This window comes from Pelodiscus sinensis, chromosome 1 (assembly GCF_052426305.1).
Source record: "Pelodiscus sinensis isolate ZL-2025 chromosome 1, ASM5242630v1, whole genome shotgun sequence".
NCBI classification, from domain to species: Eukaryota; Metazoa; Chordata; order Testudines; family Trionychidae; genus Pelodiscus; species Pelodiscus sinensis.
The window spans coordinates 152,702,082-152,724,488 of record NC_143052.1 but is presented as its reverse complement, the minus strand read 5'-3'; the positions used below and the strand labels follow the sequence as shown (position 1 = coordinate 152,724,488).

The window sequence follows — 22,407 nt, the reverse complement described above, 5'->3', positions numbered from 1 at the left end:
TCCCACTTTTTGGCTAGCTCCTGTTGCCTGGAAGTAGCTGCCCTCTCTTCTGGCACCTGGTGGGTTGTAATTACAGCATCTCCCTAGCAGAATTAATTTTCAGGGAGGAGCAGGAATCTGCAGGGGGCATGTTTTGCACAGTAGTTCAGAATTCCCCAAAGAGTAAGTATTCTTGAACTCTTTTTGAGGCTGATTCCACCTCCTCTCTAGCCACCCATGTTCCCATCACCCCTATCTTCCTTGTAAAATTATCTTCCTTTCTTGTTGCTTTGTGACTTTCCCTTTTTTTTTTCAACTCTAAGACTTTCCCTTTTCTATATAAAGTGTAAGCTGCTTCTTATTGAAACCTTTGACTTTATTCTTTCCACCCTAACCCCTCTTTCATTTCTTGCTGCTTTGAAAAGAGCTTTTTCTTGTTGACATCTCTATCTCCTTCACTTACTTCATGCTTTGAGCATTCTTTCACGTCTCTTCTTATTGTTGAAATCAATGTACAACAATTTCCCTCCCTTACCTACTTTAATAAAGATGCATACAAATAAAATATTTGACAGAGCATTCCTGCTTCAGGGTCTATGTGCTGCTATGTTGTAGCGTTTTGTGTCCATCATCCCTTTTTAGACTCTAAGCTCACTTGTTACCTGTTTGCCATAACTTAGGTTGTATGGGACCAAGTATGTTGACAGACTCACTGCTACTGAATATACCTTCTATAAAGCAATTTTAGATCCTGGTGAACAAAAGAGAAAAGTGTGAGACATCACTACTAAGATTTATAACTCTTAATTCCCTCTGCTCTCTCAGTCACTAAAGGTGTGTCTATACTATGGTTAGACACCCATGGCTGTCTCTGCTTCCTACTCCTACTGAGTCTTACCTGGGGCTAGAAGCGTGACTGTTTCTTTTATGTAAATGTATACACCCATGGTAACTGAGCATGAGTGGATGTCTCTTGCAAATGATGTTGCATTGAGTATGGGCACTAATAGGAAGGGCAGTCAAGTGAAGTAGGTTTACTGCGGTAAAAAGGGTTAAAATTTCATCTTAAATGTTCACTCAACACTTTGGCCATTTATAATCACTTGAGGGTTCAAAATTTGGAAGGAAATATAGCTTCTTTATGCCTCATCTCGAACAAGAAAAGGGAGAGATCTTCTGCATCCAGGAAGGGACTGGTTAAGGAATAAAGGGAGCAGTTTATCTCAGCATGTTCAGTCTTGTAGTATCAGTAGGGGTTTATCATGATTATCAATGGATCCTCTTTCTGATTTTTTTTTTTTTTAAATTTCCTGGCAGTTGAGACACCATGATGGATAACCGCTTTGCTACAGCTCTAGTAATTGCCTGTGTGCTCTGCCTCATTTCCACCATTTATATGGCAGCCTCAATTGGTACAGATTTCTGGTATGAGTACCACAGTCCCTCACCAGCTGAAAATGCCAGCGAACTCGGCAAAAGTATTTGGGATGAATTCATCAGTGAGGAAGCAGATGAGAAGACTTATACAGATGCGTTGTTCCGGTGCAACGGCACAGTTGGATTGTGGCGGAGATGTATCACTATGCCCAAAAACTCTCACTGGTACAGTCCACCAGGTAACTAGTCTATTCTCCAAACAGCATTTCCTTCCACTTCCCCTGCTCCTTCCGGCCTGGAGTTGCAATTTAAGTGTTGGATATCAAACAGTATTTTCTCAAAATGGGGTATCACCTCATTTTCCAGGAAGATTTTCTGCAAAAAGAAAGACTTGTGCAGCTGCTAGTGAGTGTTAGAGGACCAGGATTTGATATATTAAGGTCTTGTCAACACATGCTACAGCAGCTCAGCTGCACTTATGCCAGTGGGAGAGCTTCTTCCATCAGTGTAGGTATCCGACAGCCACCACCGCCTCTCACGGAGATGTCAACAGGAGATGCTTCCTATCAATATAATGATCTTTACACTGAGGGTGTGGATTTTTCCATGAGTGACATAGGTATATCAACATTAGATATAGTGTACACCAGCGGTTTCCAACCTTTTCCAGATGGGGACCCATTTTGACAATTCGGGAAGATTTGGTGACCCAGAGCAATTCAAAAAATGTGTGAATGGTTCCTTAAGAGCCGACTGGGGATACACCTGGTGATGCTTTTGAAATGTAATGGCAACCCATATATGGGTACCAACCCATAAGTTGGGAAACCCTGGTGTAAACCAATCCTGTTTCATCTTAGAATGAAGGAAAACTGTGGTTGAAAAGATGAAAATTTTCATACAGTTTCTAAAGGAAAAATGTTGATTACCCGTAAATTGCGTGAGTTTTAAATTTTTTATTTAGAGAGTCATTTTTTTTTTTTTTTTTTCAAAAATGAAAAATTGTCACTATTTTTTCCCATGGAAGCATATTTAGTGCAATTCCATTTTTAATGAACAATATTGATAACTTCAACCAGCTCTACTCAAAAGCATCGTTTTATAGGTTATGCTCCATGAAATGTTTAACGAGGCATTGAGGTAATCACAGCTGCTTTACTTAGATACCTGATTTAAAGAATGAAGTTCGCTGATCATACAATATTTGGGTTTCATGCATCATACTTATTTCAAGCTGTTGTTTTAATAAGTGCTGGTACATACCTCTCTAGATTACTTAGAGATGCTGCATATTTTAATTTTGTCACACATTGAAAAAATATACAATACACTTATTTTAATGGAAGATCAATATAAAGAAAAAGTCATGGTTGCATAGTTAAGCACTAACTTTAATAATTTGGTTAGCACTTACTTATTAGGTACATTTTCAACTACCACAACAACCTTCCTGAATGTCATGTAACGAATGAGGCAGTTATCTATGAAGCTAGCTTGACAGAAAACTTGGGTGACCAATTTTTTAGTATTTCTCTCTGATGTAAGACTATTGTAACTCCTAATAATGACTCTCATTAAAATGAGCCTCTCAGAGTATGACTGAATTGTTTATCCTTCTGATGAGGGGACATAATGCTCTTAAATTGGGAAAGAAATGAGTGCTGAACTGTGAGGGAGTTATTTATTGCTTTGGCTATAAAGATATGATGGGAATTGAGCCAGGAAGCAGTGGATGAAGGGGGGAATCTATACAGATTACTTTGAGGACCTGTTCTCACCTGAGGGATTTCTCATGTAAAAAGAACAACAGATTCTGGGTGGGAGCAGAATTGTTAAATATATCCCTTATTTTCCAACTAAGATGATTTGCATTTCTTCCCTCACCCCCTGGTGTTTGCATTTCTTCCCTCACCCCCAGAAACTGATATGGTGAGAAGCTGCATCAGTTTTTCCCTCTCCGATCAATTTGCTGAGAAGTACATGGAACCTGGGAACCACAATAGTGGCAGTGACCTGAATCGGACCTGTAAGTGTCTTTCACCTCTGGCAGGTAGATGTGCATGATAAAGAAGGCTGGGAAGGAAAGGGAAAAGAGGATATTTTCACTTTCAGATTCAACAATTAGCGAGAGAATAAGAAGAGAAGTAACTATTTCAATCTGTCCACTTTGGCTAATTCTTCATATAACCACCTGGTTCTTAGTCATGACTTAAAGGCAAAGGTAGGTACAGAAGACTTCAGATAATCCGGCACCTTTTGGACCTAGATGGTGCCGGATTATCAGATTTGTCGGAGAATCAGCAGGTCCGGTACAACTGCATGGCTTAACAGCTGGCCAGGACACAATCTCCCTCCCTATCTCCTCCCCTTTCCTCTTCTCATCTCCTCCCTGCTGTAACCTGATCCTCCTCCCCCTTCCTTCCCCTTTCCCCTTTGCTGAAGCAAAATGCTCTTCTCCATACTGTAACACGATCCCAGTCCCTCCTCCTCCTCCCCCAACCTTATGCTCCCTCTGGTTATAGCCAGTGCATGTGCTAAGCAGCAGGCTTTTTAATCAGCTGGTCAGGAGCACTTGCCATTTTGATGCCGGAGTATCAGGAGTGCCAAACAGTTGGATGCCGGACTATTGGAGTTTTACTGTACTTTGTTTCGTTGCTGTAGGGAAGTCGCAGAGGGGTAGGGAAGGTTTAACTTGGAGAGCAGTGTTGTGGGAAAACTCAGTAAATTAACATGCATTCATGTTCCTCCCTCTCTTTTCAAAGAAGGTAGAGGTTCTTTCTAGCTCAGTTTGGAAGGCTCTGATAGAGTAGTATATGGGAATGAACACAGGTGGGGAGGAAGAATGTCAGGCACTGCCATATCTTTAACATACGTGTGGATGTCTGTCTCTCTCATACACAGATCTTTGGCGTTTTCAGTTCCTCCTACCCTTCGTCAGCTTAGGACTGATGTGCTTTGGGGTTTTGATTGGCCTCTGTGCTTGTGTCTGTCGCAGTCTCTACCCTGCCATTGCCATAGGAGTCCTACATTTCATTGCAGGTGGGTCCTGTTATGTACTCTAGCCCTCTCCCAACAGTGTCATATCAGTCTGAACATCTGAGCTGATTATTCTCTATTGTTTTATTCCCCAGGTCTGTGTACGCTGGGCTCAGTCAGCTGCTATGTAGCTGGAATTGAGCTGCTCCATCAGAAGCTGCCCCCACCTGATGATGTGCAGGGTGAATTTGGCTGGTCCTTCTGCCTAGCTTGTGTCTCAGCTCCTTTACAGTTTATGGCAGCTGCCCTCTTCATCTGGGCAGCCCGCACCAACAGGAAGGAATTCACACTCTTGAAAGCGTACCGTGTAGCATAAATGGGACACTTCGTTTACGGCCAGTTGCTGCTTCACAGTATTTTGTTTCAATACTATAGCCTTTTCCCAGTCTTATTCCATACTTACTTTGATTGGGTATAAGTTCCATGTACTGCATGCTTCTTGCCAGCTGAATTTCAGCAGTCTGCAGGTTTTTGAAGACAAAGGCCTCTGGGCCAAATTTCCAAACCTGAATAGCTTTCACTTGCCAGAAACCTGCAGAATTTTAATAGTCTTTTATTGTATAACTTTTTTACAAGAAAATATTTTATTTGTGGAAATAGTATTAAGAGCTCATCCACTTTTTAAATTATACCCTAACTGAACACTCACATCTAAATCTGATCTGGAAAAACAGGAGACACATTGTGGGACAGAAGATGAAGAATAGGAGAAGAAAAAGGGAGATGCAGGAGACCTGTCACGTGTGAATAGAGAATTAGGCACTACATGTTATGAGGTCCCAGCAGGTGGTGCCCACTAAGAACACAGAGCAGAGATGGATGTGCAAAATTGTGTGTAGAAATGGTATAGCTACATCTTTGTTGTGATCTCACTTCTGTTTCTTTCTCTTACACTCATTAGTTTTTCCTTTTAATCTCTTCTGACCAGGCTGATGTAATTGGGGAAGTCAGCTGCAGTTTTTGTGCTCTGTAAAATAGGCCCCTCCTTTAATGTGGTGAAAGGACAGTCCTCATGCCAGGTTTGGATTTAATTTGGTTAATATATGTGTGTGTGTGTATATATAAATAAATATAACTTTTTTAAAAGCTTATTTAGCCAATGTAGCATTCAAGGTTTTTTTTTTTGGTTTTTTTTTAAGTGCACTACCTGTTTCCTGCCTTGCACTACACCTCCTTAAAACACACAAATGAGAGTAAAGGCTCAGAAATTGTATTGGAGTTATGCATTTGATTGAAAAGGGAAATGGCCTGAGAAAAATTAATACACTCTTATCTAGTCGTTGTTCGTGGTGCTCAAGTATCGGAGAGAGATGACCACTTTCTATACAAAGCCTTTTCCTCTTTGCTTTAGGGGCCTTTTAGAAGAGAGAGGATTTGGAGAGGGAGTTTAAATCCCCTAATTTTAAGGATGCCTGTTCATCTTGAATTAGTGGTGGAAAAAGCATAGTTCCCAGTTAGCATATATCATATACTGAGCTGCCCTTCAGTTGCTCAGAGTCCGTCCAGCCTTTGCTGTACATCTTGGACAAAAACAAACCCAACATTGAGAGCGTAAATAATCCTTTTCCCAGTTGGTTAACAAGTTTTAAATCCCTTCATTTCTTGCTGCCAGTTTGATAAAAGAAATCTCTCATTAAAGTGAATTGAGCTGTAATGCTTTTCTGAACAACTACCCATCAGCTTTGCATTTGCTAATTTACCAAACCACACTGAACCTAATTCTCCTGTCTCTGACCTCTGTAAATCTACAATAATTCCATTTCAGTAGAATCAGTCTGGATTTACACTGGTATATCTGACAGTAGAATTTAGCTCCTTTTTCTCTTTGTTGGGCAAACTGAATCCTTTTATTACTCGTATAGCAACTAAGTATGGAGAGATGAAGTTATTTTGTGTTCATTAGAAGAAAGCACTAGAAGAAAATGTATGTAAACATGCTTACACTGATGCACCCAGCTGCTTAAAACTAGTATGTGCTGAGCAGCAGTTTGTCTTAGCTAAACCTTACAGTGTCTCTCCAACCTTTTGGCATTAATAATGTGAAAGATTTTACACAGTTATCTCTGTATTCAAACCAATTACTGTGAGGAGGAATAATTGAAAAAGAAAATGGACAGTTGAAGGACATACTGATCTTGTACAATACTTTATTATATTGTAATGCATCAAAATCAAACCAAGTGCCAAGGAATGACAGTATGTAATCATATATACTTCTGCATCCATACTTTGCATGTGTTCATCATGGAGTTGAGAAATGGAATGGAAGTCTTTGGAATTCTGCCAATTCTCAGCTAAGGGTAGGATCAATTTTCAAAGCCTCTTGCAGCAATAATGTTAACGCATAGTACTCACTGTACTCATGGGCGTTAAAAGAACTCAGTGAGTGCCGTGTTGTAGACTTGGGGCTCTGATCCTTGCCTTTGTGGGAATGGTAATTTCTTATCACTGCAGGGAGCTTTTCAGAATGAAAGAAGGCAGACATGTCTGTGTCTCTGTAATCTGATACCAGAAAGTCACAAGCAACCCAACGCCAAAAGCTGAAATGTCAGCTGCTGCATACAGAGAGAATATAGCATCCTATTGTTTGGTAGTTCCTTTCCCTCTGATGATTCCTTCTTCATTCCCCAACAGAGCCAATATCTACTCCCAGAGGGCAATGAATTCTGTGTAAAGCCTCTTGAGTAACCAAAGAGCTTCCAGTTGGTGGTTTGTGACATCTGTGTTTTTCAGATGTGTTAGTTCTGCTGATGGGGGTGATCTTCTGTCTGTTTCTTTCCTCTTCAGAGCTAAACTTTTGAACCCTCACCATGACATTTGTCTGCTTGGGTCAAAAGGAAAGGAGATGCTGCTATTCTCCCCCCCTTTAAAAAGGCAGAGGAGTTTCGATTGTCTAGAAGTTTCTACCAAGTTCTCTCTGTTGTTATTTAATAAATGGTTGGCACTATAGCGCTCTCCTTCTCCTGAATCAGGGGCATAGCAGTGCAATTTACAGGCAAGATAACTTTTTTGCTTCAGCCAGGTGACTGTCAAGGTTTTGCATCCACGATCCCTTTTCATCCTAAACTATGGGACATCTCTCTTTGTGGAGACAGACGCTGTTTTGTCATGTTTTTCCTGAAGTGTAAATATGTAGTTGTTAAATGCTGAAGCACTCTGTTTTGACATTGTGATTCAGCTATCCACCCAACAGGACAAGATCTGGAGGAGTAAATTAGACCAGTTAACCTACAGACTGCACCTGGAGGAAAGCTAGGGCCTGCTAAGGCCTAACAGGCTGATGAAGTCCAGCTCAAGGAGGATGGGTTGCAGGGAAGTAGCTTACAATCATACCCTGGGAGAAATGTGTGGTTGGGGCTACAGAGACAGGTGGGAATTTGGGCTGGCAAATCCAGAGGAGTGGGGACAGCTAGACAGTATAGAGGCAGCTCAGGGGAAGGCAGCAAGGTTCAGGAGGGAACAGAGGACTACTAACTGATCTGGAACTCCAAGAAGAAGGCAGGACTGGGATCTGCTACCAGTCAGTGTGGGAGTTTCACCTGGGGTAGTGAATAGGAAGGGTGCCTAAGACTGCTGGTGAGAAGAAACATTGATTCATCCCTGGAGTAGTAATAAGGTGGTGACCTGGATGGAGGCCTGAGCCATAAAGAAGAGGATGCAGTTTCTGGAATGAGAGAGAAAAGATGGATGCTAGAAGGGGTGTTGGCCTGGCAGAGTTAATCCCCAGAACTGCCACATGGTGACGCCATTCACAATGAGAAGAGCCCTCCATCATTTATTCATTGCAGCATGTAAAAAGAGAGTCCTGAAAATCCCCGTTTGGGTTGGGTTTTTGTTGTTGTTTTTTTAACATCTACATAGAAGTTCAGTGTTGTTAATTCTTGGGATTTATTTTTAAGACCTGAAACAGAAGCCCCTAATTCTGCTGCAGGCTCACGGTCTAAATAGGTAACACATCTACAATGAAAGGTGAGAAAGATGATACAACTGGAAAACTGGAGGAAAAGATAAGGTGGGTAAGACAAAAAGCTGGCTTGTGTATTAAAATATTTCTGGGCCTAATGTGAAATGCTGAGCACCCTAGATTCCTGTCAACTTCAGCACTTCACATAATAAAGCCTAGGAAGAGGTGAAGAAGCTAGAACCTTTAGAGTGGGGGAGAAACTGCTTAGTTATAGCACTAATGTGCAGGCCAAGAGGAGTGAAATTCTGAAGACACTTCAGAATAAAGGGAGACATTTTAAATAGTTTGAAAGCAAAGGAGAGAAAGTCCTGAGCAATTTAGCTATGTTTTCAGATTTGATTAGAGGAATCCTTGTATTGTGTAAGAGCAAGCTTACTATGGGTATATCTACACAGCAGGGCAAAAATGGAATTAAGATACGCTACTTCAGCTATGTCATAGCTGAAGTCGAAATAGCTTAATTTGGCTTTTAGTGCTGTCTACCCAGCAGGAAGTCAAAGAGAGAACACTCTTCCTTCAACTTCCTCATTTCACGAGGAGTAAGGGGGTTACAGGAGTCAGAGTAAGAAGTCCTCTATCTCAACATTATTTCGAAAGAATGGCTTGCTGTGTAGACACGCATTTTGTTATTTCGAAATAACCTCAGTTATTCCGAAATAATGCTGCTGTGTAGATGTACCCTAAGAGTACTCGAACACTTAACATAGTGGGAAGCCAACTTAGTAAATTCAGTTATAAGTACTTTGCAGAGTTCAGTAGCCTCAGTGTTTTTCTGATACCAATAGAAAGGAAGAGATTTTGTAGCTCTTTGGACACTGCTTTTTCTTTTGGGGCAGGGTAATTAATATAGAAATACGGAATTGTAAGGAGTTAGAGACCTGCACAAAGCAGAAAGTGGTTAAAATAGTAGCATTTAAAACATTTCCCTTTCAGTGAAATAAACATAATGAGGGGCATTCCGCTCTGCAGGTGAAAATTAATCATTATTAACACAGTCATGCAGAAATTCCCATCAGTGTTATAGGCAGATTGTCAAAACACCCAAAGAAGAATCAGTAGATCACAGCTCATTCAAAAATCTAGAGGCCAAGAACATTAAAAATCTTGAACAAACTATCCTGGGTTTTGATTCTTCTGCACTGTTTTTTTTTATTATTTATCTGTGGAATTAATAAAACACAATGTATCTAAGATTTAGTAAGGAATAATGGAATTAGAAATCTTATGCGAATTACCAGCTAAAATCTCAGCCTCTGAGCACCAATTTACAGGTCCTTTGATGTGAGTGTAAAATCATTTTTAAGAGGGAAGATCATCTCCTAATCTACTCACCTCAGCCTGAAGCCTTCTCGCTCACCCTGATCCCCTTATTTCTGGCCCCATCCCAGGGCCCATACCACCTCCTGCACTCCGACCACCTTCCCAAGCCTGATGAAAGTGATGGAGGTTGGAGGAGAGCGAGCAATGGAGAAAGAAGGGATGAAAGGAGAGAGGGGTGAGGATGGGGTATTGAGTTTTACACCATTGGAAAGTTTGCAACCTTAGCTGGGGCCATTACTTAGTTATGTTTTTAGCTTTGCTATCTCTGCGCTTAAAATATTAAATCATAGAGCTGCTCAAGCCTCCCATTCTAGAGTGAGCCAGAAAGCCCTTTGCTAGGGAATGGGAGAGTGGACATCATGCTGGAGGGAGCTTCCTGTGCCTGTCCAGCTGCCTGTCCTCTGTTGCCTGAGCCGTAGGCTATGCCTACGCTGTCACTGGTGCTGTGATTTGCCACAAGGGCTGGTGGCAGCTGGTGCCCAAATCTGGAGGAGCTAGATCCCTATTTCTGACAGAAACAGACCGCAGGGGAATGGCAGCACCTGCTCCTGGTGCACTAAGAGCGGGGAGTCTGGTTGATGTGGCTCTACTGGATGGGAACTGAAAGAAGGGAAACCAGCCCACAGCATAGGGTGAGAGGGAGTCTGTCAGCTTCAGCCACATCTGGGGGATAACAGAGGGGGAAGAGTAAAGTGTTTTAGCTGCAGCCCAGCAGCGACCACTTGTCCTCCAAAACAGCACATGGATGGGGTCTGTGTAATAATTACAAGACCCTCCTACCAACCAGCCAGCATAGAGATAGCTTGGGGGTGGGTGGGAGGTAATCGAGGGCTTGTGTAGCAGAGAAAGCTATGGGTCAGGGCTGAGATGACAAGACAGACCTGCAAGGGGGACCAGGCCAGCTTGTCTTATCCAAGAAGTGCTCAGTTCCTTTCCAGAGCTAATCCTCTCATTGCTGTAATGAGCACCATAAAATAAAATAAGGCAGTCAAGCCGGGAGATAGTGTAAGCCTGGTCCATGCTACAAAAATTCCCCACATTTGAAGCTAGTTGTGAACAATCGGTTTAAGTGACTATGCTGAGCAATAAATGTAGATTAGGAATAATTGCACTGAGCACTAGGTCAGTTAATTATGATTCAGGCCAGATCAAGTTGCATTCTTCTTTTTGTAGCTTCTTCTAGTTTTCAAACCTTAAGCATTGATTTAGCTGTGCCAAAACGGCATAACTCAACATTTCTCAATTTTATCTCTTTTTTGTTAAGGTTCTCAAAAAGCAACCCTATTTCATGTTCATCCTATTTTTCTGGTTCATCTTGGTTCAGTCTTCTTTGACATTTGTTCAGTTATGTAAAATTTGAGGACTGTACTTTCTTTGGTGATTCCATCTCTTTCCTATATGGTTTTATGAGAATCAATCCAATTCCAGGCAGATCCCATTTTCCTTTGCGGAAAAGCGTCCTGCCAATCTAGACGCGCTTTTCCGAAAATGCTTTTAACGGAAAACTTTTCTGTTAAAAGCATTTCCGGAAAATCATGCCAGTGTAGACGTAGCCTAAGAGTTTAGCAAAAATATTTTACAAGGAAGAAAATACTATTTCTTTGGGGCAACATTATCATATGGTAGGAGCATTAAACAAGTTGCTAGCCTTGTGTTCACTCATCTAGATAAATATCACCAAATGTGGAAAAAGAATAGCAAAATCTGTTTCCTTCTGAAATATTAGTTCAAATAAAGTTTTATTAAATGACAGAATATTTCAGAACTTCAAAACCAAATGTAATTGCCCTGTGCTGTGGAGAATAACCTTCATCAAGGAGTCAATGAAAAACATCTCAGCTCATCAACACTTCAGAGGTTGCTTGTTATTGAGTATAATGTAAGAACGGGCATACTGGGTCAGACCAAAGGGCCATCTAGCCCAGTATCCCGTCTTTTGATAGTGGCCAATGCTACGTGCCCCAGACGGAACAAACAGAACAAGTAATCAGCAAGTGATCCATTGTCAGCTTCTGGAAAACAGAGCTTCCCATTTGGTCATTGATGGACCTATCTTCCATGAATTCATCTAGTTCTTTTCTGAACACTGCAATAGTCTTGTCCTTCATAAAATAGCCTCTGGAAAAGAGTTCCATAGGTTGACTGTGTGTTATGGAGTAGGAATGCTTGAGTATGAATGCAGGATGAAAATCTGTTTGGTGAAAGAAGCCATGAAATCACACTGAGATGCTGTCAGAGTCAATCACATTTTCATTTTAACCCCTTTGGAGCCCTAGAGCTATATCTGCTAGTGTCAGCTATCTAAATCCTCAAGATTGATTCAGAGCATATGACCTGTAATCAGTAATGTTTCACTTGGCACAATGCAGTGCATCCAAATGAAGCACCATTGACTGAGTGCACTAATGTAGATAAGGCCTACATGAACCATACCTTAAACCACAGAGACTAAAATTGGGCTGAATGCACTGTCCCAATCTATACTGACTGCTCAACATGGGGTCAACTGCACCTGTGATTATCACTCTTTTGTCCTTCTCAACGTTCTGTGTTAGTCAGAAGCTGGGAATGGGTGACAAGGGATAGATCATATGATGGTTACGTGTTCTATTCATTCCCTCTGGGGCACCTGGCATAGGCCACTATCAGAAGACAGGCTACTGGGCTAGACCAGGGGTCAGCAACCTTTTCAAACGAAAGAGCCAAACTACATCAACAATCAGAACAAGTGGTCAACAAAGAGGCAGTATAAGAATGCTCAATTGCATGATTGAAAACAACTTAATATTATCGATAATTAACAAGATGATATAATAGAATGAATGAAACATTGTACTCATAGACTTTATGTAATAGGATTTCTGCTGCTGCATCTTTTCACACATTTCTTTGAAGTTTATATGATCACATTTAGGTTCATGCATGCATTCAAGCTATATGAGTAATTACGCATTTTAAAATTTTGAATTTTCCATTTTAATTTAAAAAGTTGCATGTATCTTGGGAATGACAGAAAAGCCATATTTGGTACCATACTGAGCCATATTTGACTCAAGAGCCATAGGTTGCAGACCTCTGGACTAGATGGAATTGATGTTGTGCAACCATTCTTATATTCTAAGTTAGGTCTAATAGGTAACGCCTCTGCGAGGTATTACAGCTAGCCAGTGTGGTGTTCAGTCAGGAACAACATCTTCAGACAGGCTACACATTGCTTAAAGCCCTGTCACCTGTCAGCCCCTTTTGTTGTAGGCCCTTCACATAGTTTTCCAGCCAATTTTTGGTTCTGCCTGTAGTTTATAGTGGCAAATGATAGTGGCACAGACCTATCAGAAACCACAGCAGCTCTAATCCACACTACCTGCTGGGTTAGATTTTTAGCAAGAAAAATTTACTCATAACTGGCAAATGTATAGTAAAAATTCTTTTTAAACAATGCTCCACAAAGATGGAATTGCTGGGAGTGAAATTATGGTTCTCCTGATAGACAGACTGCAGTTGAGGACAGATGGAGTTTTGGCCCTTTGCATTGTCTTTCAGACAGTTTTTGGTTCTGTGTACAGGCCACACCCCACTGATTAGTACTCGGGAATGGTGTTCCCCAGTGGTTACTGCTTTTCATAAAAAATTTACACCAAAGGTCCATCTAGCCCAGTATTATTACTTCTGGGAGTGACCAATGCCAGGTGCTTCTGAATTAATGAACAGAACAGGGCAGTCATCAAGAAATCCATCCCTTAGGGTCTAGGGAGATGCTAGGGTCTCCCAGAGCATGAGGTTGCGTCTCTGACCATCCTGGCTAATAGCCATTGTTTTGAAAAGAAAGAAAGTGAGAGAGAGAGAGAGAGAGAGAGAGAATGTACATACATCCTTCCAAGCATGCTGAATTTCAGCTGCCTGTAATAAAATCCAATTTAACCAACTCTGTGTACTAATTGCCCCCATAGCTATGAAAATACCTGTTGCGTACAGATCCATTCAGGCCTACACAGCACAGAATATCTGCACTTCTCAGCAGCCTGTTCTCAGTACAAGGCAGCACTCTGATGGCTCAGTGACCTTTGCTTTGACGATAGTGAGCAAGCAAATATTTTGAAACAATTAAACAGGGTGGTACTGGTTTACGTAAGAAATGTTCCCTAAGGTGCCACTGAAATCCACCTGCCTTATGAAAACTAAGAATGATTCTAGCTAACCCATGCAGGTGCATGCAAGGGAGAGAAGGCACAAGGAGTCCTCCAATACCTTCTGCCCCCCCAAATGTTTACAGCCCACACGGGCGCCTGCCAGAATAGTAGTTCCTGTACTCCAGCACCTGAAGTAGGTGGTGATCAAATGTTTACTCTGCCCCAAGTGTCCTTGCAAAAGGCAAAGATGGGATGCAGGTTAGTTAGCTGTGTGAGACCACTTGGGATGAGCCTTATGAACACCAAGAGTGGACAACAGAACCTGAGCCAGCATGCTCAGATACTGAAGTCCCCTGACCCAGGCTACGGATGCATAGTATCTGCTTGGGCAATGTTGTGACCGTCGGGCCTCTACCTTTTTGCCCACTTGAGAATCAACCGTGGAAAGTAGGCTGTCTTCGGTTAAGAATGCTATAAATAGGTGCAAGAAAATCAGAGACACAGAGTGAATGAGTCCAAACAAAAAGGCCTACTGATTTACCTCAAGGACAGTTACACACCCTCTTGTAGAACAAGATTTTATCTGGACCTTAATGATGGGTATGAGGATCAACTGGTGGACAAAATAAGGAGTGGGCTATTGCTGTACACTCCCTCCCACCCCCTTTTTGGGGTTCTTATGAGAAGACTTCGAAAAACTATCATGCTTAGCTTTCCCAGCTCAAATAATCTCAACCTACCTCATCTTATCTTCTTGGACCCAAGACAGAAGGAGTAGGTTATATCCAAGGGCTTTCTTCCTGAGAGACTATGGCTTGTTCTTGTGGATGGAGAGTGAATATGGGTAGCATTGAAGAAATTAGCTAGCCAGTTAGATTAGTTTCGAACAAACAGGCTGGGTTTATATTTTGCTGTGGCATAGCCCAGAATAAACTCATTTAATTGGTTTATATTTAGACACTCTAATGATATTTCTGTTTGAGTTAATAGTTTCGTAATTTTTTCTACATAAAAATATTCAGTATTAAATAAAAAGGAATGATCTGTAAGAAAAAGTCCCCGTGCTTTCCCATGCCACATCACAGCTATCAAAATTCGAAAGTCCAGATCACAAAATCCAGGACTCCAACTTCTCCTGCAAAGCAGCTAGGAGGTTAACTGGGGTTTGTAGGCAAACAGCTTAGGAACAGAGCACAAGCTTAGAGACTTGTCTAAGAGACTGTGTCAGTCTAATTCCACTCTAGCAGCCCCTCCCTAAAGGAATGATATGCAAATAGAGGCACAGAGCCCTGCCTGGCAGAAAAAGGGGAAAGGACCGTGCAGCAGGCTCAGCACACAGGGCACTTGAGATTTCAGAGGAGACTGTCTTGCGTGCTGTGTATATGTGTGTGCATATAAAACTTTGGAAGAGATATGGGAGCAGAAACCTAGGAGGAGTGTTATACACACCCACGCTTTGGTTCACCTGGTATCCAGCTGAGACCAGCTCTGCAAGGAGACCCCAGCCACACAGGTTGAGTGTACAAGAAAGTGTGAGAAAGAGAGAGGCATACTAGGTGCTGACAACCCTTTTATTTCCCAATGGGGCTCTGGCTGCTGGTGCTGCTGGTGCTTCAGGCAGGTGAGTATGAATTCGGTAAGGCTGCAGTTGCTGAACCCCTGAGAGCACCTATATCCCTGCCATCCTCCTGCTTCTCCCACTCTGTGTATAGGGCAACTTCCCCTGTCACTTTACCAGCCTATGGACTGTATTAGTCTTGCCTAGTTCTACTTGCCTAAGTCAAGCCATTGACATTTGTAGCAGTGAGATAACTATTAATCATGTTCTTGTTCTTACAGTAAAGGATGCCTGAGTATATATTGTGCCTAGACAAATTCATTTCCGTGGTAATCCTGTAAGACTGTAATTGTTTGAACATGTGTTCTTTTTTATTCTAGGAACTTTTCAGCTTTATTCTGGAAGATCTTGCGTGTTCACTTTTCTTCTCTGAAATACCATCCCCCCCATTTTTTATACCAGTGACTCTTGACCAAATTATTTCCAGTTCTTCTGACATACTTTTTTTCTTGAAACTTCTTTTATTAAAAAAAACACAATTGTATGCTATATAGCCCCTTAAGCACTGAGGTAGCACTAAGGTTAGAGATCATTACTGTGGTACACTTTGATTAAATGCACAATCCTGTATTAATGCACCATAAAGGTTGACAATTTAAATACCGGAAATAACAGGAAAGTATAAGCTGTCAGATCCATCAGAACTCAGTCTAATTTCATATACAGGAGAGATGAAAATGCACAGCTAGCGGTTAACTAGTTGTTAAAAGTAATCCAGCTGTGTCATTTGGCTAAATTCAGATTGCTGTGGAGTTTCAACTTTTCCAAGGAACTTACAGCAATGTTGATTCATTGACACATAAAGAGTCATTTCAATGGCTAACTGAGCAATGGAATTTATAGTGTACTTGCAAGGCAAGCACGTTAGAGATGACTTCAAATCCTTAAAAGGGCACTAATTTTATCCTGAAATCTAATCAGTGTTCCAAAAAACAAAACAGTAACATCAGACACAACATTGGCCCCTTCTTTGTTTTAAATGCAAAGGGAGAACAGATTCTAAAGCAGCTCATTTAGGTTCTATTCACTGGTTCTTTCTCCCCCTCCCCCAGGATTAACTCTGTGATGTTATTATAATTTATCGTTTCTCCTGGATGTTTCTGTGGGGTCTAAGGCATACTTCTGAGAAAGAAACAGCCTCCCTCTCATTCATGCTGGGTATGATATGGATGCAGACTACCTCGGTGCAAATCCAGGGAAATTTTGCTCATTCCATTGGAATTACTCTGAATTTACCCCAAGGTAATTGAGAGCAGAATCTATCTCTTAGCTCATGCACTTAGCACTTATAGCAAGGGAGTAGGGTTTTCTCTGTATTTTGTAATAACAGAGCTCTTTGCTTTTACCATTAAAATGCTGACTATTCAGGGCAGTGTTTAGTAAAGGGGAGCTGTTGCTTTTTCAGGAATATGTATTTAATCCCAGCGGGAATGGCACGAGAAACAATAAGAAGCCTGTGTAAAACTCTCTAACATCAGTGCAAGGAATGCCTCCTGAAAAAGGCTTCTCCAGTCACCTAAAATGTTGGAAAAGATTCTCCATGTTGTCTTTTCTTTATTTGAGCTTATGCTGCTGTTGTTCTTTTGTCAGAGGGTTCTTGATTATTTTCATGCTTATTACTCTGTTACTCCATGAGGCAAGGTTTTTCCTCTGAGGAAATGTACCACTGACTTTTTATGAATGGGGAAAGAGTCCCATCGACTGCAATGGACTTCTGGATCAAGCCCTTAGAGAAAGCTATGGCATATGATGCACACAGGGGAAAAGGATTAGAACTGCAGGTTTTAAAAGGAGAGCAATCGTCTTAATAATAGCATCTAGTCTCTACTTCACATGGGCGGTTTAGGGGATTAGTTAATGTTTTCAGCACAGCACTTTGAAGTGGTCAAGTGTATTTAAACAGCAGGGAGCAAGTAGTCAGGTAACTTCAGTCCAAGGTTCTTGGTTCTGAAATATAAGTCTACTCCTGTGTTATGCAAAATCCATCTATTTATTTTGGCTTTTACCTTGGACAGGTTGAGTGGTTGAGAATGGATCGAGAGGGAGGGGTGAAAACTGAAGAACAGAGGAGCTGTGTAGAAAGTATGGGGAAAGGTTGATGTTAATGGTTATATGATATTTTAGCATGTGATGTTCATTATGTACTCAGACCAATGGACAGATGCACTGAGGCATCAAATAAATTAAAATAGTACTAATTGCTGCTATTGTTATCATCATGTTAGGCTCCAAAATCCATATTGAATTCTCTAAATAAGAGGCTTGATTTTTCAGAGGTGTGTCCTCTCAACTCCCACTTCAGTCTGAGAGGTGCAACTTTGATTAGGAGGGATACAAGAGAGAAATAAGCATTTCAAATATGGTTATTATTTTAAAGGCTTGCAACTGAAAAAATGGTTTTAAGGAAGCTGCTTCAAACTATGCAGACACATTCTCTTTTGAATAAATCTGAATTTTGTAAAGGCCAACATTAATGGGGTGGCCCTAAAATAAGGCTTTATAAAGGACGGTGGAGGGTATAACCTTTATTATGGAAAAGCTGCCAACTCTTCAAAATCAGCAATGGAATGTTATTGTATGTACTCAGTGACTGTTAAATGACGCAGGCCTTCCATTGCCGATAAAGATATAACTTCACACTCGGTGTGGCTTGTAAATATTACTGTAATATTACTGTAATACAACAATAAGAAGAACGAATAATGAAAATGGCTGTATGTCTGCACACTGCCCCTATCCCAAGGCCGGGCCAAAAGGCACAATAAAGCCTAAAACCTGCAGTGGGATCCTGAAAGAAATCAGCAGTGAAAATCCTAAAAGGTGAAAGGATAAGAGATGAAGATGATTGTTCAAACTAGCAAGTACAAGGTACAGGACAGTAACAAGAAAAGTCATTTGTAACTTGCTTGTATCCATGTGGTATCCTTACACTTGCCAAGGCTAGCAGCATCCTGATGCATTGACTGAGAGGGTACCATTGTCATGGGCATACGTATATTGTTCCAACCCCGTCTTCTCTTTGCAGTCTGGAAAGGCGCGCTGGAGAAAACCCACTCTTTGCATACAAGAGGACTCATTGAATTAGCAGGAGCCATATCCTGTGGCACAGGACGCAATGCTTTGGCATATCTAGGTTACGGCTGCTACTGTGGTCTGGGAGGACGAGGCTGGCCTAAGGATGATGTAGACTGGTAAGAAGAACATCATTCATGTGCCTCCCTGTATAGGTCTGGGCTTGCCGCTAAATTCTTCCCTGAGGGTATGTCTGCACTACCACCCTAGTTCGAACTAGGAATAGAAACGTGGAATGAGGTGTACCGGTAGTTCAGAATAGGAAGCCTAATCCAAACTACCTAGTTCGTGCCGCGTGTAGCCGCGGGCACGGAGTCTGAACTAGCGGACATTTTAAAATGGCGGCACCTGGCAATATGCAAATGAAGGCCGGGAAATTCAAATCCCGGGCTTCATTTGCAACTCCGGTTGCCTACATTAACCACCCTAGTTCTAACTAGGGTGGTAGTGTAGACATACCCTGAGTTACATTCATGTAACCCTTTGCCCCCTTTGCCAAGGGCAAACCAAGAAAAAACTAGGCCTGGTTTGGGACCAAGAACTTAATTTATAATGTGGTAACACAGACACCATTGTAACTGTGTGCCACACAGACACTGAGAACTGAAACCGAGGGCAGTGGTATTGCCCAGCACAATCACAAGGACTTTTAATCTCCCATGAATGGTGGTGACAGGGACGCCACTCGGGGGCAAGGTTGTCGCCATCCAAAACTGCTGCAACTTTACTGACTGGGGATAAACAATACAGTGGATGGCGCTGACTGAAGAGGCATCTCATCCTAGGCGAGTGGATGCTTGGCAATGCAGGCAGCAGGAAGCAGGCCCAGCCCTAGGGCCAGTCGAGCAAGGCAAATGCCTTGGGCCCCTCGCTGCTGAGTATTCACCATCCACCGGTAGGGCTGTCAGGTGTCCAGTTTTGAACCGGACAGTCCAGTATTTGAGCTTTCTGTTCGGGAAACAAATTGAGAAAATATAAATGAGAAAATAGAAATGTCCGGTATTTTCTAAATAAGATGTAATGTAGATTGTGATGTAATGTCAAGCGTGTCCAGTATTTTTGTTGAAACCATCTGGCAACCCTACCGGCCAGGCCCGGAGGCCCACTCCCAGCATCCTGCCTTGGGCCCTGCAAACCCTTTGGCCAGACCTGACAGGAAGGGAAGTAGCGGAAATGCTGCTTTTCCTCTCTTAGGGGAAAATCTCATATTGGTGCAGGAGTGACTCCAGCACCTTGCCTTCACCCCATCTCAGAAATGATGCTGATGGAAAAATATTATTGCAACAGGGTAATATTCTTTCCCTTCTTTGACTTCAGGATTTGTGGGGAAGATACCAAGTTATTTAGTTTCAAAGCAGGAGGCAATGATCCAATACTTTTAGTTCTCTTAGAAACAGTGACAGGCACATATTTAATTATTTTGTCTGATAGGCTTTTATCCACCCGAGTGACTATGAGCTCTGGTCCTTTTTCTGTAGAAAACTTTTGCCCACAGTGCAGTCCGTATCTGCACCTTCAGGTTAGCCACGCAGTTCCACCTGCTTATCTAAGATCAATAAGGGTGGCCCTTACACTTACCTTTTACTTTCTTCAGGAAAAGAGGCAGGTTATAACAGCCCATTGAATGACTCACTGTGCTTTACCAAAGTACCCAGTTGTGGCATGCACTTACAACTTTTCTACAAAGCCGGGCCACATGGAAATCAATGGACATATTGACATTGACTTCAGAAATTCACCCTAAGTGGCTCAAGTCAAGCACACAACAGGTAGAAGCACCCCAAAACTGTGGTCACTTTTGAAAATGTAAGCTTAGCTCTTTAACTACAGATATTAATGTCCCTTGATTTCTTTGCTTGGTTATGGAAAATTATTTTTAGACATTCTGGATCAGATGCTCAGCTGGTATAAACCAGCACAGCTCCACAGGGTCTGGCCCTAACCATTTTCTTTGTCATAATTGTTGAAGGAATCTTTTGGGTTCCTCTCCCTTAGGACACTGTTACAAAAATCAGTACATGTCAATGCTATACTAGTGACGCTAAGCATGGTATTTCCCACTGTGAGCATAACGAACACCATCAGTACAGTGGTAAAGCCAACTTGCGTAAGCATAAATGTTTAAAATGTCTCATCATTTTAACAGTTCAGGTTTTGCTACCCACACCATTATAAAAGGTGTAATTTCCTTTTCCTTAAGCTAGTCATCTGTGTCTAGTAAGCTAAATATGAAAGCAGGCCTAAATATAGAGACATGTTTTAATCTACAAAAAGGCATCTTTCCAGAGTGCTCATTTAAAATGTTGGTTTCAAACACTGGCTTTGATGCGGTATTTTAGTCATTACATTTCTCCCCTCCTTCCATCCTCTCTGTTTTTAACAGTTAAATGAACAAGTAGCACTCATCGCATGTTCAGAAAGGTGAAAAGACTTCCCTTATCCCCCTCTGCTGGATACTTTTTGAATTTCCCAGCACATCAGATAATTGTTCTTCAAGCTCAATGAGCACACAAAGGACTCTGAGTGAGATGCTGATTGAAATCAATGGAAGTTTTGAGCCTAAACCCCTTTGAGGATCTGATTAGCAAAGTGCCCACCTCACCCACAGCTGGCAGCAAGTGTTTGTGGTGGTGCAGACTCACACATTCCTCAGTACACATAACAAAATTTATTCTGTGCATGGAAGGAAAAAATTGGAGGGAACATTGCCAGTGGTATTCCCTCTCTGCATTGTTCTTATTAATCTCTGGCTGTCCTTTGCAGGGAGTTCACCAATCAGAGCTCAATCCATAAATGCAGGTTTTCCAGCATCTACTCTATGAGTAAACATTTTTACAATGAGTTGGCGTTTGTATTCATCTTCCATTCTTCTTGTCCAGTGCAATCTCACTGGCTGACACTGATTGCATTTGGTATCATTAGGCAATAACAGGTGAAAAGAAAGGACATTTCTTCACAGTAAGTAACCAGCTGAAGTTAAGGAGAAGTTTATCTGCTTCTTTCCCAGGTACTACTTCGGGGGCATCTTGAAGTGATTTAGCAAACTCTGGGCCTGAATCGCCTCTCATTTTATAGTGGCATAGCCTCGGGGTATGTCTAGACTGCATGGCTCAGTTGACAGAGCCATGTAGATAAGTTTACTAGACATAGGAAAATGAAGCAGCAATTTAAATAATCACCGCTTCATTTACATAAAAATGGCCGCCGCACTTTGCCAATCAGCTGTTTGGCAGCACAGCGGGGCAGTCTCGCCGCGCTGCGGTCGACAAGGGAAGCCTTTGTTGACTGTTCTGGTAAACCTCATTTCACGAGGCATAACGGAGCGGTCGACAAAAGCTTCCCTTGTCAACAGCAGTGTATCCAGACTGCCCCGCTTTGCCGCCAAACAGCTGATCGGCACAGCGCGGTGGCCATTTTGATGTAAATGAAGCGGCGATTATTTAAATCACTGCTTCATTTTCCTTTCCCTTGTAAACTCATCTACATGGCTCCGTCAATGGAGCCATGTAGTCTAGACATACCCTTAGTGAAGTAATGTACTCCTGATTTAGCGGAGTTAAATCTAGCAATGTAAGACTGGTGTCTCCAAGAGTGCAGAATCAGGCCCAAAAGGTTGCAGCCCTCCTGCAGTGATTCCATACTTCGATTTTTACAAAGCCCATTTAGGAGCAGCAGCTCTCCACAGCCAGTCAGTTCTTCTCTTCAGCCCGTTTCTTTGCTCTCTCTTCCTGCTTCTCCAGTTCAGCCCACTCTCCTCTTTCTTGCACTCTGCGCCTGTGTCTCTGTGCTGATGGTCTAGTTCCTTCCTTTTCTCTGGCTCCCCACTACGACTCCTTTTCTCTTGCCCTCCGATCCTCATCCTTGTCTTCAGGCCTGTATGCGGGGGGAGAGGGGGAGAAGGGTGTGAAACCCCT

At 42.0% G+C, this 22,407-nt stretch overlaps 2 protein-coding genes across 3 annotated transcripts in view; both read left to right on the top strand.

Moving 5' to 3' along the window:
- CLDND1 (claudin domain containing 1) overlaps positions 1–5,483 on the top strand; it is a 33,138-nt gene extending 27,655 nt beyond the window's left edge. The window contains exons 4-7 of the mRNA XM_075906590.2: positions 1,297–1,595; positions 3,275–3,382; positions 4,258–4,395; positions 4,488–5,483. Coding sequence (XP_075762705.1) covers positions 1,307–1,595; positions 3,275–3,382; positions 4,258–4,395; positions 4,488–4,708 — 756 coding nt within the window. The 5' untranslated portion in view covers positions 1,297–1,306 and the 3' untranslated portion in view covers positions 4,709–5,483. The remainder of the gene's footprint in view (positions 1–1,296; positions 1,596–3,274; positions 3,383–4,257; positions 4,396–4,487) is intronic.
- A 132-nt stretch (positions 5,484–5,615) lies between these two features.
- Positions 5,616–22,407, top strand: part of LOC102450450 (phospholipase A2-like) — a 29,302-nt gene continuing 12,510 nt past the window's right edge. Inside the window, exons 1-2 of one of the 2 annotated variants that reach the window (XM_006112232.5) lie at positions 5,616–15,424; positions 18,447–18,612. In XM_006112232.5, the coding sequence (XP_006112294.3) occupies positions 15,385–15,424; positions 18,447–18,612 (206 nt within the window). In that variant the 5' untranslated portion in view covers positions 5,616–15,384. The other variant, XM_014577954.4, reaches the window with a different exon arrangement.